This window comes from Sinohyriopsis cumingii, chromosome 8, assembly GCF_028554795.1.
Source record: "Sinohyriopsis cumingii isolate HCF-2022 chromosome 8, ASM2855479v2, whole genome shotgun sequence".
NCBI lineage: Eukaryota > Metazoa > Mollusca > Bivalvia > Unionida > Unionidae > Sinohyriopsis > Sinohyriopsis cumingii.
The window spans coordinates 108,487,992-108,504,024 of NC_142968.1; the positions used below are offsets into that span (position 1 = coordinate 108,487,992).

Genomic DNA, 16,033 nt, shown 5'->3' on the forward strand with positions numbered 1-16,033 from the left:
ATGACTGGACATGGCAGCAACTTCTAATTCAATGAAGAAAGTGAAAAAGTCTTATGCAATTTTAATAAGTGCAATAACAGTTCTGTGAAAGAAAATGACAAAGCCAACAAAAATCTGTACTTATTTCTAAGTTACTCTGAACTGGCTGCAAATGCTTTCTATGTTGAAATCAATGCGAAATCATTATGTCATACTGAGAAAGTTCTCTTGACAATATTCACTATCCTTAGTGTATCTGATAAAAAAAATTATGATTTTCATCCTGTGCAAATTGTATGACATTTTAAATATTCAACATTAAGTTTTTTATGGGGGGGATGAAACTAATTAAATTGTGCAATACTTACCTATAGCTATTGTTTAGCTTTCTTTTTTGGGCTGGAAAAAATGCACCGTCTGTACATACATTCTGCCTTAAAGTGAAGAATTGTCAGTATGATGCAATTCCCCATGCAACTGGCCTTGTTCTTAAAATCTGTGCAAAACAGGCATAGCTAATTCATCTTTTTCACAGATGACTATTACATTAGGACATCAGAGCAGGTTGGGTGGGAGGGCATTTGACAATAGCTATGGGTAAGTAAGGCATAATTAAAATTAGTTTTACCCCCACTGCCAAAACTACATTTTAATAGCAGCAATCACTTACCCATAGCTTTTGTTGAATTTCTCAGTAAGAAGGGTTGGCTGATGCTCCCTTAAAGTGATATGAAAACAGTAAACGGAAAGTACTCACCATTAGTGGAGAGGTCAATGTCATGGAATGTTGGCAATTCTCAGGGCCACATGTTGTTCTATAATGACTGGACCCCAGAGAAAAAATGTCTGTGCTTTGTTGTGATAATAAGCAGAGGTAAAAGGAGGAAAAGGTAGTATGGAAATGCCAAAATGCTGCCTTCATGATGTCCTCCAAGAAGGAGTGATTAAGATAGGCCCAAGAAGTAGCAATGGCCTGAACCTCACGGGCTTTAAGTTTCATAAAGGAAAGGTCTCAATCAGTAAGAGACATTTGTACACTCTTAGCATCATGGCGACAATCCATCATAAAATAGTGATGGCTGAAATGTCTATGGAGCCCTTGAGAGGGAGGAAAATATGCGTCCTACCCTTTCTTTCCCTTCGGATGTCTTAAGACAGAAATGAACTGGGATATAGATGTCTATCTGTATCATGCACAGCACAGATTTGACTGAGACTGGGGATTTCTACTGATATTGTTGGAGGAGACCATGACACATTGTGAGACTGGGGATTTCTACTGATATTGTTGGAGGAGACCATGACACAGTGTGAGACTGGGGATTTCTACTGATATTGTTGGAGGAGACCATGACACAGTGTGAGACAGGATTTCTACTGATATTGTTGGAGGAGACCATGACACATTGTGAGACGGAATTTCTACTGATATTGTTGGAGGAGACCATGACACATTGTGAGACTGGGGATTTCTATTGATATTGTTGGAGGAGACCATGACACACTGACCTCTTACTCTGTCAATGCAACCTTGCAATGCTAGGTATACAGTCTTCATTTCTAGGTTGTTTATGTGGCGGAATAATTCAGATGGGGTCCAAAGGACCTGTAGAATTATTCCCTCTGGTTCTAAATCAGCACCCCAATCAGAATCCAATGTGTCAGCAAAGACACAAACAGATAGGAGTGAGGTTCGGGTGCATGCATAGAGACTCCAATCATGAATCTGTCTCGATTCATCCACCCACATAAACGAAGTTCTTGATTTCACAAGGTTGGGCAAAAGGCCCAAATGAGTTGCCATGGACAACCACTGGTGCAGATACTGATGAAGGGACTGGATGTGAACATTGCACACCAGCCAATCGGTGAAATACTAGAGAATTGGTGTCCACAGTACTATTCCCTTAACTCTGGTGAAAACTCAGTGTGCAGAAGAAGTTCTGAATGGTAGGACCTGGAATTGAAAAACTTCCTGGTCTAAGCAAAACCGGAGATATTTGCAGTGAGGAGGAAATATGGGCATGTGTAGATCGGCATCCTGAAGGTCCATGGAGACTGCCCAAATCAGAGAGTCAAAGGTGCATTCGAGACTGAGGAGGTGGCCTCCATCTTGAAAGGTTATTCCAGAAGAAATTGGTTTAAATTGGAGAGTTTGATTATAATGCAAAACTTTCTGCTTTCTTGGTGACCAGAAAGATATTGGAATATAAGGCGGGTGAATGATTGTTAGGACCCTCTTGACTGCCCCTCTCTATAAAAAAGTATGCATTTCCTCCCTCATTTTCACCAGATTGGACTGGTGAAGAAAGATGGGGGTCCTGGATAGAGTAGGTAGTTCCTGCAAATGGAGTTGGTACCCCTTGTTCACTATTGAAAGGACCCAACCATTCTCTGTGATGCTTGACGAGGCCTTGGAAAAGTGGCCTAGCAAGCTAAAACAAGAATGCCTGGTAGTGGGATGTATGGCAGGAGAGGGCTCAAGTCCCTAGGACTGTTCCTGTCCCAGTTCAGTAGACATAAACATACATACAATAACAATGTGAAAAAATTGTGCTGAATCAAATATCTAGTACAGATACTGTATATAACATTGTTCCTGCAGCATTAATCTAAACTGAAGAACACAGCATCTGGTCCTTGCATACAATGATTTACCAGTACCAAGACAAAAAAGGATTTAGATAGTAAGTGTATCCGACCCCTGCCAGTATAAACGAAGTAACCCCAAGTCCACGAAGGAACCAAAACTGGAGGGAAAAGGTTACCACATAAGGATTTGGAAAAAATAAATAGATAATGTAAAACTATTAGAAATAAATTATTGTAGAGGCCAGGCTGCAATTGTGGTTAAAAAAAAATTGCTACAGGCAAATTTTCTCTGGTGAATTTGGCACATGTCTGATCATATCAGTGTCCTTGAAAATGATAACTATCTGTGCTTGTTTTGCACATAACATATCAAGAAGTTGCATGAGGAATTGCATCATACTGATAATTCTTCACTCGAAGAGAGAATGTATGCATATCAAATGGATGATGCATTTTTTGGGCATGAATACGAAAGCTAAACAATAGCTATATGTAAGCTATTGCTGCTAATAAATGATACTGTATGGGGAATTTACCAGCAATATTCATTATGTCAGATATGACTACCCCAGAAAATGTTTTTGAGGGATGCAATCACCAAAAATGAGGGACAGAGCATGAAAATAAGGAACATAAGTCTGCTAGCATGAATAAACAAAATAAATTCTCTCAAAACATCATTAAATACCAGTAATGCATATTTATAAAAAATATTTATGTATAAAATCCAGCACCCACCTGTTTACGATATATACAAATATACAAAAGTCAAGTCCAGGACTACTCAATTCATCCAAAGGGACCTGTAGTAAGCACTTTTCAGGTCCTGCAGCTCATTTTCAGTGTAGATCCTGTCTGTAGCTGACCCTGGTCTACATTTTGAAATTAAAAGTGCCTCTACAGTCTCTGCACTCAATTTACTAATGAACTCTGTTTGATTTGTTTTGCTAGGGAGAAAGCTTGCTGACAGTGTGCAGATGAATGAGGTACTGCCATTAATGAAAGCATTATTTTTGGCAATATTTTGAAGACTGCTATTCCATCTTCCTTCAACTGGCTCATAGCAACCCAGGTTTCATCGATTCTATTTGTCAGACATGACTATCTGTGGACTGATATTGTGGCATTTCCAATTTCACATCTGCTGCAGTCACTTCCTCAGGTAATAATACTGAAAATCTTTCAAAGAAATAATCCAAAGATGCCAGTTTAACTTCTGGTTGCAATGATGGATCCAAATTTCAGCATGCTTTAATAAATCATCTTTAAGGGGCAACATGTCTCTAATGTACTTTGCTGATGTTTCAAAAAACTTTCTTGCCCCATCATACAAATCTTGCAGCCTATGTTCTCTTGGGTGGACTTCATCTTTTCTAGCAATAAAATCTGTTGCAGCCTGTCCAATCAAAATATCTTTATCCTCTTTCTGATAGTGCTTAACTTCAAACTAAACTTCTGTTACAGACTGATAAAGCATAGCTGAAGGCTTCACAAACTTCAAAAGAATGGTTTTAACAAGCTTTTCATGACGTCTTTTTAGCACATGTATTAATGGTGCATCACACTGTAGCTCTGTATTCACATCATCACATGGTTTTAGAGCATCTTCCAAGAAAGACATACAAAGCAATTTGTTGGAGAAGAGGTGTGTCTCAGCTTACTTATCTTTCTTTTAAAGATGTGGATGACATAGATTTCTCTTGCTCTTTGAAAAATTCATGAAGAGGTTCTCAGTTGTCCAAAAGTGTTTGTAAACAACTGTTGATGCTAGCCATCTAGTTGAAACGTGTTTTAGAATTTTATTTGCTTTCGTATCATATCTGCCTATCTTTGAACACTGCTTGCCATTTACTGCTTTTGTCCAAATAATAATATACATCTGTCAATGGGGGCCCTGAGTGGCCAAGAGGTCTAACGTGCTCTCCGTTACGGATCACTGCCATCTCACCTATGTCTGCGTGGGTTCGAGTCTCGGATTCAGCCAATGTGGGTATGTGAGAAAGCTTGCCAGTAGCTTCTCGTGGGTCGATGGTTCTTTCCAGGGTTTCCTTGGGTTCTTCCTCCACCATTAATACTGGCCGCCATGTATTGCATATCGTGTGCTGAAAAATGGCGTTAAACCCTACAACAACAACATCTGTCAAAAGCTGGTCAACATTCAGTGGCAGAAATGCAGCACCCTTTTCTGCCACTATATGTATCAGATGACATACACAGCCTGAAAGATATAAACTGGTTGCTCTTTAATCATAAAACCAAAGACTCTTCTCAACTCTCAAAAATCACAGGGGCATTGTTGTCAGACCCAGAAGCCAAGCAATTCTTCCAAGAAATGTCATGAACTTGTAATTCATTCTGTATCGGATTGAATATTTCTTCACCTGTTGCAGTTGAGGTTACTGATGATGATACTAAATCAACAGTTCTGATAACAAGAGGAAAGATCTTGAAGCTTCCTAGATCATTGCTTCCATCTGTAGAAATAGTGAATGGGCAATTCTGCATTCTTCAGCTAAGTTTAATACAGTATTGACTGCAATTTCTTTAACAATAGTAGTTCCTTTGATCTACCACAATGAAATTTTTAAGCAATGTCAGAGTCATTAAACATAAATTTAAATTTTACAGTAAGCATAAATTCTGTCCCATGAGTCAGCATAGACTTGATCCAAGTGTTCATATCCTGCAGTCACAACTGGGTCATTCATTTTATATGCTGCAGTCACAACTGGGTCATTTGTTTTATATCCTGCAGTCACATATGGGCCATTCATTGTGCAGTCCGATTAAACAGTGTATACAGTGTAAACAGTTTATACAGTAGTCACATAAGTGAATCACTTAAAACCAATTGCACGTAACCAGCTCCTACACTGGCAGCATAACAGACTGGAAACAAAACTGATATTTATATATAAAAAAACGATTGGTGGGTTAATTTGTCATATGATTCTAACCCTGCATCCCAACCCTACTTGATGATGTGCAAACGGATATAAATTTAAAAAAAACACTGCTTAACTCTTCTGAAAATTCTTAGAGTACAATGCTTGACACTTGAAAAACCTTGATATATCTGATATAACATGTAATACATGGCAACTTATGATCGGTGATAAAAAGAAAAAAGTAAAAAACATAAAAAAGTATTTCACATTCATACATTGAATGAGTTTGTAAAAAAATGATTGTATCTAACTTTCCATTTGACTTACCATATCTAGCAACTTGTTTTCTCTCACGCCTTCGACTACAGATGACAGCGATAATTGCAAGAGTTACAGCTATGATCAGAAAGAGCAACCCGCCAATGATGCCTCCAATCTCTGCCTCAGACAGTCGGAAACCTTCCTCTGTAAACAGACAAACAGATGCACAAATTATATGTAAGACAAACAGCATCATATTGCATAGAATACTGTCCATGAGCATAGATTTAAAAACAAAAAGAACACAGTAACAGTAATCATAATGCATGCTTTACATTCAAAGGTGTGGAATGTTACTAAATCTAGCATATACACATATATATATGACTTGATTTGAAGATACAAAGACCCTAAGTTTTCATACATACACAAGAAAATACATTGATATACAATTTCATCTTTTCTTGAATAATAGCCTCTGTAACCCAAACTCTGATATCAAACACATCTCCAAGTACAGATATATAACTTTACCAAGTTGCATCCGTTTATCTTGAATGGTAAAATTTAAAAACTGATAACACTAACCACTGACCGTGTATTTGATCCAGCATGTAAGATTTATTACTTACTCCTATCCCAATGTATTTGATCAAGCATGTATGATTTATTACTTACTCCTACCCCATTGTACTTGATCCAGCATGTATGATTTATTACTTACTCCTATCCCATTGTATTTGATCCAGCATATATGATTGATTACTTACTCCTATCCCATTGTATTTGATCCAGCATGTATGATTTATTACTTACTCCTATCCCATTGTATTTGATCCAGCATGTAAGATTTATTACTTACTCCAATCCCAATGTATTTGATCCAGCATGTATAATTTATTACTTACTCCTATCCCATTGTATTTGATCCAGCATGTATGATTTATTACTTACTCATACCCCAATGTATTTGTAATACTCAAAGGAATATGTTCCCGATCTGCCTGTCCAGATTGTCCCCGACCTTCATTAATGAAGTCATTTATTTATGAAAGACTTGCAATATTATTTAACATTGAGCTTGATCGATAGTGTGGATGGATGTAAGCATGGAGACGTGTGGACAGACATGACCAAGGATGTCACAGTTATCCCGCAATCACCATATTGACCTTCCACAAAGGCAGGTTTGATGAAAATCGACCTTTCCAAATAAAAATTTGTAAAAACCTTTTTGTATTAAAACTGCTTATTTTCACCTATAAGCAGAGTTCATTTGCAAATGACAGACTTTGATCTGCAGTCTGGGTCTATGTTGTTTGTTTTACTGATTACTTCTAACAAAATGTATAGACCTAGATCTGCTGGCGTACTGTGCTATAGCAGATCTGGGTCTATGCAGTTGCTGTTGGACTCAACTTATAAATGAGTACATATAGTATTATCAGTGTATTAAAATCTATAACTATAAACTGATATACTGTGGAATTATTTATAACAATGACCTGATACAATGTGGAAATATTTATAACAATGACATGATATACTGTGGAATTTTTTATAACAATGACCTGACACACTGTGGAAATATTTATAACAATGACCTGACATACTATGGAATTATTTATAACAATGACCTGACACACTGGAAATATTTATAGCAATGACCTGACACACTGTGGAAATATTTATAACAATGATCTGACATACTGTGGAAATATTTATAACAATGATCTGACATACTGTGGAATTATTTATAAATATGACCTGACAATACTGTTGAATTTTGTATAACAAAGGCCCAACAATACTGTGGAATTATTGACCCAACAATATTGTGAATTCATTTATAACAATGACCTGACAATAGTGAGACTTAAATTAAAACAATTACCTACCAATATTATGAATTCATTTAAAACAATGACCCGCCAATTTTGTGAATCCATTTACAACAATGACATGACAATATTGTGAAATATTTACATTAATGACCTGACAATATTGGGAATTCATTTATAATAATGACCTGACAATACAGGAATTAACAATGACAATGACCTAAGAATACTGGGAATCATTTTATTTTTATAAGTGTCATGGTTTCATGATTTTTTAAAAATTAGCATTTTTTGCAATGCTTGTGTGTGGAAATGACCCTTTTGTATAAACAGAATGATTATAAAATTTGGTACCCAACAAAAAAAAAAACAACCAACCTGAAATTCACAGATCAGTATATCAGAATCTGCTGTTTAACATATTAACCCCTGGAGCTTTTTGTCATTTTTGCCTAAAAATCGAGAAGGAAACACATTTTGAAAGCTATTTCTGAATAGACTCGAAAACACCAAATCCTCGGTCATCTTTCAATAACATACTGCCTAGTGGTGTTAGAAACATAGATTTTCGTTGGCTATTTAACTCGCACATGAGCAGAAGGGTAAAAGTTGGACTTTTTTTTGTTTTTGTTTTTGCTAAACAGAGCCATTATTTTTGTATGGAGACCACTCTTTATTCCAAATGCCCATCTTATCCTACTTTTAGCAAAGGCTCATCTGTCTGTTTGCAGTTCATACCGGTTTGCCTTAGATCGGAGACCAAAAAGTCTAAAATCCGGACACAAAATCAGATTCCGACCACGGGCAAATTTTGGGTAAAAAAAGTCGGGTCCAAAAAATGAGGCTTTTCTATCTGTGTTTTGTAGTGCAACTAGATATTCCAGATTATTTGGTATCATTGTAGAGCTACATCTGTCTACCTTTCTATAATAACACCCACTTTAGTGTATCATGCATGACCATGATGCTACAGAGCTTGCCAGTAGGCTACTACCTCCTGCCCCGTAAAGTTGTCGCTAGGGGTTAATGTGTTAAAAAAATGGATGTGAGGAAAATAACATCTTCATATTTCTTAGGCAAAAGTAGGTATCATAAGCTTGAAAACCTGAATTTGTTATTACTCATTTTTGTTGCTATCAAATAAATTTCACCTGTGCAATCAATAAACAAAATTTGCACAACAAAATTACAAAGTTATGAAACAGTAATCATGATATTATAAAAAAGGTTATGTTTAACAAATTAAATTAATTTCAAATTTGTGAAAGCTGACAAAACTGCATGTTCATGTTCTCCATACAAAATTACAATGGTCAAGTTTGATTGCTGATGACTTCATAATTTTCAAAATGAACTAAACAGACAACTTACTTTCAATGTGACAAATGTTATCATAGGTATAAGTAAGCCAGATATCACTCACCTGGCCTACATTGCTTACCAAGCCAAAGTAAGCCAGATACAACTCACCTGGCCTACATTGCTTGCCAAGCCTGAATAAGCCAGATATCTCCACCTGGCCTACATTGCTTACCAAGCCTAAGTAAGCCAGATATCACTCACCTGGCCTACATTTCTTACCAATTGACTTTTTTTAAGCAGGCTTATGTAGCAGTGAAAGAACACATCCTATGTAAAATATCACTAAAAAAATTTCTGTTGTTTTTACCTATTTTACTATATCCTGTTCAAAATCTTTGCAAAGATAAATTCCTAATTAATATTCATAGTCTCTTGCTCAAAAACGAAGTCATCCAAGATCTTGATGATGATAAAACAGACGAACATAATTTCAAGGGTGGTAATGAGCCCAGCCAATCAAATGCAAGATCATCTCATTAACATGCATGGATCTCACTCATTACTGAAACAGTCCAAGATCTTTAAGACACTGGCATAATTCCATGTTTGAACAAAATCAAATCACAAATATGTCTTCCAGAGTGGTAACAAGCTGAGCCAATCAGATTCAAGTTTAAATCATTACTATGTGTAATTTTCACTTATTATCAAATCCACGCAAGAGAATGATAATAAATGCCAACATTTCATTTTTGATAAAAATTGCAGCATCATAATGGCTTCTTGAATGGCAACAAACTCATTCAATGAAATGAAAAATCAGTTCATCAAATTTGCAATTTAGCATGATGATATAAGCATGTGTTTTAAGTCTAATACAAACATAACTAGAAATATGACTACCAGTCTCAACAAGCTCAGACTCAAGGTCACCTCTATTAATGCTTGTATACTGCTCAATCATGAAACCCATCTGAGATCATGATTATATAAACTCACATTCCAAGTTTTATTTAAATTGGATCTGAGATCATGATTATATAAACTCACATTCCAAGTTTTATTTAAATCAGATCTGAGATCATGATTATATAAACTCACATTCCAAGTTTTTTTTTAAATTGGATCTGAAATATGGACTTCTAAAGTGCATCAGCTGACAGATGGATACTAGAGTGAGGGTGCAGGACCATGCCGTAAGCTTTCCTGGCCGAATGGCATGGTGATCTAAAACTGAGTACAGATGCATCAATACAAATATTACATGTATTAGTGATAACATATTTGTGTAAAAAAAATGTACTGACAGGAACTGTCCTTACATTTACAGTTCAAAATTTTAGTAACTTTTGGTCATTTTCCTACAACTTATTACAGAATGTCACCTTGAACCTAAAGCTACAAAGAAGTCAAATGTGTACCGGTTGTTAAATTAAAATGTGTACAGGTTGTTAAATTAAAATGTGTAAAGGTTATTAAATATGAAAGATCACAGAAAAGCTTTCTTTGATTATACCGATGCTAATATATGAGATAAATTTGATAATTATATTGGATAACAGAAGCCAAGAAGCTAACTATTATTCATGATGAAATCAACTGAAATACCAGATTCCATATATTCACCCCTGAATAAACCAAAACTGCAAGCAAAGAGTCAATACAGATGGTACATCAAGGCGTATACCAGGATTTTTTAAGCTTTTGGTTTGGTTCCTTACATGTTAACATGGTTACGATTTTATTTCATGCTCTCTTTTTTGGCTGCCTCACCACAACATTTAGTGTCAAGAATCCTATGATATTTATGGGCGAAGTTTGGATTGGTTATACATCCAAGGATTGTTTACCTCACTTTATAATTTCAAACAATACAACATACCTCTAAAAGGTTTTTATTATGGACTAATGACATATACTCAACTGCTCCAGTGGCCTAAGTGGTTAGAGCATTCGCCTTGTATGCGGGAGGTCACGGGTTCGAACCCAGGCAGTCATACCAAAAACTTACAAAAATGGTATTAGCAACTGCATTGCCTGGCGCTCAACATTAAGAGATTAGTGTAAGGACTGGTCGGCCTGGTGTCATGAAAATATTACTGGTGGGACATGATGCCCCAGTGCTAGACATCACTATATACCGCCACACTGCAGACATTGCAGCGATATGATGGGAAAATTGTGAAAGCTACATTAAAAATCCAAATCACAAAACACATACTCGCATGAGTCCCAAATACAAACTGTACAAACTCAGATCTGTTTCATAATGCACCAGCAGATCTGGGTGTGTGCAGTTTGATAGGAGTAATTGGTAGAACAAACAACAAAGACCTTGAACTGCAGGTGCATTCTAATATTGCAGATCAAGATCTTTGTTGCCTGCAGTTTGGCTCAACTTATAAGTGACTATGTATGGTACCTATATAATATACTGTATAAGGTTTACAATTTACAAACCTTGCTTTACCATGTGTAGGACCCTATAATATTTTCTAAACTTTGCTTTACCAAGTGTAGGACCCTAAGTGATTTTATAAACCATGCTTTACCAAGTGTAGAACCCTAAGTGATTTTATAAACCATGCTTCACCATGTGTAGGACCCTAAGTGATTTTATAAACCATGCTTTACCATGTGTAGGACCCTAAGTGATTTTATAAACCATGCTTTACCAAGTGTAGGACCCTAAGTGATTTTATAAACCTTGCTTTACCATTTGTAGGACCCTAAGTGATTTTATAAACCATGCTTTACCAAGTGTAGGACCCTAAATGATTTTATAAACTTTGCTTTACCAAGTGTAGGACCCTAAGTGATTTTATAAACCTTGCTTTACCATGTGTAGGACCCTAAGTGATTTTATAAACCATGCTTTACCATATGTAGGACACTAAGTGATTTTATAAACCATCCTTTACCATGTGTAGGACACTAAGTGATTTTATAAACCATGCTTTACCATGTGTAGGACCCTTAGTGATTTTATAAACCTTGCTTTACCATGTGTAGGACCCTTAGTGATTTTATAAACCATGCTTTACCATGTGTAGGACCCTTAGTGATTCCATAAACCTTGCTTTACCATGTGTAGGACCCTTAGTGATTCCATAAACCTTGCTTTACCATGTGTAGGACCCTAAGTGGCAGTTGATGGAATTCTGATGACAATATAACCCATTAAGATATATACTGTAAGTACTTAATTACAAGTCCAAATGCAAATTGCACAAACCCAAGTCTGCTGTTGCATTTATGTTGCGGTAGATCTGTCTATATGCAGTTTGTCAGGAGTAATTAGTAGAATAAACAACACAGACCCTGATATATTAGTGCATTATGTGAGGGAAGATCAGGGTCTATGTAGCTGCAGCTGGACTTGTCTTATAAGCAAGTATATATGGCAAATGCTGTTTATCCCACAACCAAGTGTGATATATCACAACAGTGTTGAACCTGGGTGGGTCATAAGGTCTCCATGTTCCCTAATCTGGAATACAGAAAGAAAGAAAAAAAACCTCAAAGGACAAATAATAGTTTGCATCAGATGTCAAAAAAAGCATGCTCTAGTGGTGCATAGGGATAAAAATTTGCAAGACATAGGATCTTAACATTTTCAGGAAATTTGCAATCTGCACCAAGTTGCAACACTGTCATGACATACAATCAAGGATGCACCCACACTCCAGTTTTCACAGTCAAAGATTATTACAAACATGGCGACTGCCTTGTAAAACTTCTTATTATCCAGCTAATAAAAGTTCCACATTTTTAACATCTGGACTGAAAAATACAGTCTATTCATCTTTATCTGAATTCTGTTTAACCTCTGATCATGTTTATGACAGAATTTAAAAAAAACAGTTCTTTCTTCACTTAAAACTATGTTTAGCCAAAATGTCATTTCCCTACTCTGATGTTATTTTGGAAATGAAATTCATTTATGTAAAGTTAATAATTATCTTTGGTGTAACTGTTCCAACAATCGGATGTCTGGTGAGATGTTTTAATATCACCAAGGGTCAAGGTAATGGATAGTTGGTGTGTGCAACAGACACAATGGTCAAGGAGTATTAGCTAAATCTTACCTAATTAATTGTGTCTCACCTAATTAAGCCTGATTGACAGTTTGTTGGACATTTTTTTAAAGAGTATCCTGTGATATAATGTGCTCTCACAATAAAGTCCCTCATTATACCACTGAACTTCCTATATGTGAGTATGCTCATGAATTCTATTAGCTTGGTTAAATTTTGTTTCATTATTATCCTCTAGTTTTCATTGACTTGATTTTAGTTCTTAGAGAGCAATTTCACATCATGAGAACTTATATTTTGTTTGGAAGATTGCATTCCTGACTTGTCAGATTACCTCTCACAATAAAGTGTCTTCATTTATAATGCAACTTGTCTGTATGGGTCTCTTGGAGATATTATGCAGGAAACTGTATGATTTTTATTCCCAACCACGATGTGTAGGCAGCCTTTAGTGCTACCGTAACTTTATGTCCATATGTCACACCTTTCTTATGTTTGCATTTAGGTCACTTCACCCAGAGAAAGGGGCATCTGTGTTCTGTACACAAAATTTAAATTCTTATATCATTACTGACTACAGTATGTTTCTACCACTGGCAAGACATGGGAGGCTCGTCTAATAAATGTCATAATGTTGGGGGTAGTATTTATCAAAGATATTAGCTAAGACTGTGCTAAATAGGAGTAAGGTGGTGGTAGACTTATCAGTAAGCATGAGCCTATGATTGGGTGACTGTTGGCCAATTATCCAAACTTTTCCTAATATTTACCACAGCCCAAACATTTGGAATAGATAACGGCACATATTCCATGTACATCTCTAATATAGACATCTTCAGGACTCCATCAATTTCATCTAGCCAAATCCCTAATGGGCAAGTGACTTTTAACTTTGAATTGATCTGCATAAATTTTAGTCATCCTTTACTGGTGTAAAATTTTGAAGACTGACAAACCTAAATGTTGACAAACATAATTTTGTATCAATGATTTGGCAAGTTTTGTACATTCAGGCTTTAGTAATGTCATTTCATGCTCAATACACTGAATGTTTTTCTAACTTTTATTATGAAATTTCAAAATGCACCCTTCAAACATACAGAAAAGGATGTCGAGTTCCTGAAGTGAAACACTTCTGCTACAAAAAAAAGGATATGATGGAGCAGTCATGGTGCATGGGATGCTTATGTAAATCTAATTAATGTTAAATGACCAAAAATTATTACTTTTTAATATTTGATTAATACGCATTTGGCTGACAGAAATCCATTGAAATACATGTGCTTGTAATGAAACAGCAATGAACAATTTTATTTTTGTTGATTATGTTATCAGTTGAGAGAAATTCTGAATAAAGGATGCCACTGGTTAGAGAAAACATTTCCTCCTTTTTATTTGATAACTGGCTTAAAAATGCACTCATCTAGTCAGGCAAACATCTTGAAAAAGTCACTTGCACCTGGTCACCTGTCAATCATAAATATGAATGGACAAGTGCAAATTTTGAGCCTTGGTCTTGCCTAGTTACAAAATGAAAATACAAAATGGATGACAATGCCTATAATGAATGATACAGATAAAACAAATTTGGATAATAAATCTAAAGATGCGGATATAATTCATACTTACGCCATACAAGCTGGGTGAATATAATACATTCGTCAACACTAAAAATAAATCCTTACAACACAATACAAAATCTCAAATTTTCTTTAAAAAAAACCCAACAGTGAATATATTCCTAATAAGTCTTGGGGAGAAAGATAAATGTAACATCTGAAATGATACTATAAATAACATGTCTAAATTTACAAAAAAATAAAACATAAGGATGAATTTAAAGCTATTTCACCTGTCACATTTTTGCTTGTCTGTGTTTGTCTGCACACATTGAACCCTAGCCTGAGGATATATTTCTCTTTTCTGGTTTTGAAACATAACAACACAACAATCTGAATACTGAAAGCACTGTAGGACAAGATTATTGTTTCAAATGTTTGGTTGTTTTATATTCAGTGAAGTTGCAGATGACAGGAGGCATTTTACACTGAACAAATCTGTAAAGTGATATCAAGTTTCTGAGTGATTGAGTTACCAATGTTGAATTGTTATCCCTTCCTATAATGCCCTCTATTATAATGTAATTCTGGATATAATGTGGCACCACTATGAATCCTGTAACCAAAATTACACCATGTACTTGAACTGGTCTATCAAATGCTTGGGCTGAATGACAACAACTTGCTTAGTAGTGGTGAAACAATACACATGTGCCATGTATCGATACAATTCATGATACACAGCCTGTGATATGATATAGATACACATATGAACTTGATGGTCTTTCCAATTTTGGAAAGTAGGTGGTGTCCTTTCATGAATATTGACATTCTTGGTTGTATTTCCGGTATGCAGACTACAGACAGACATTTTAAGCTATTTAATGATGGTCCCATTTAACTCCCTTTGTTTGTACAATAGGAATGATTTGAAAACATTATCAATTCTGTGTCTCAGTTACACTTGGAAGACATTACGATGTTATCTTCAAAAGAGAAGAAATAATGTAATTTCCTTGTGCAAAGAAAATCTCATCTAGAACCAATCTGGACATTGGGAATAAGGTTGAATACCAACAAAATCTATCACATTTTATTGCCTGCAGATGCAAAAAATTGCTGCTTCCACAGGTACTTGTATTTGTTAGTGAAGAAGGAAAACAACTGACTACACCCAGTTCTATTCTATGATTATCTTGTAACTTACATAAGGTGATAAACTTGAGCAGTTTAAAATCTGCCCCATTGCTCAATCTATGTTAATTTCATTTATTTCATCAGCACCTTCATTCACTGGTTAAATATCTCTGCATAAAAAAGAGAAATTCCCATGTACAATTTAAGGAGATATGATGACATGATTTTATTTTAAGGGAGACTTCCCACATTATCAAAGAAATAAGGAGGGGAGGAGAAAACAATCATAGATCAATATTTATTTAAACTTCAATATCTCTCTTCCTGCTCCACTTTCTTATAGCTCTACTGAAATCAACATCTTTGACAGATGTCACCTCTAGTTGTAAAAGCATTAATCTGTCAATTAATTCTGAGTATACTCTGCTCTTTTCTTT

The 16,033-nt window shown here is 35.7% G+C and overlaps 1 protein-coding gene across 1 annotated transcript in view; it reads right to left on the bottom strand.

The window, feature by feature from the left end:
* Nucleotides 1-16,033, bottom strand: part of LOC149794351 (uncharacterized) — a 115,967-nt gene that overhangs the window by 26,137 nt on the left and 73,797 nt on the right. Inside the window, exon 13 of the mRNA XM_089969103.1 lies at nucleotides 5,787-5,924. Coding sequence (XP_089825229.1) covers nucleotides 5,787-5,924 — 138 coding nt within the window. The remainder of the gene's footprint in view (nucleotides 1-5,786; nucleotides 5,925-16,033) is intronic.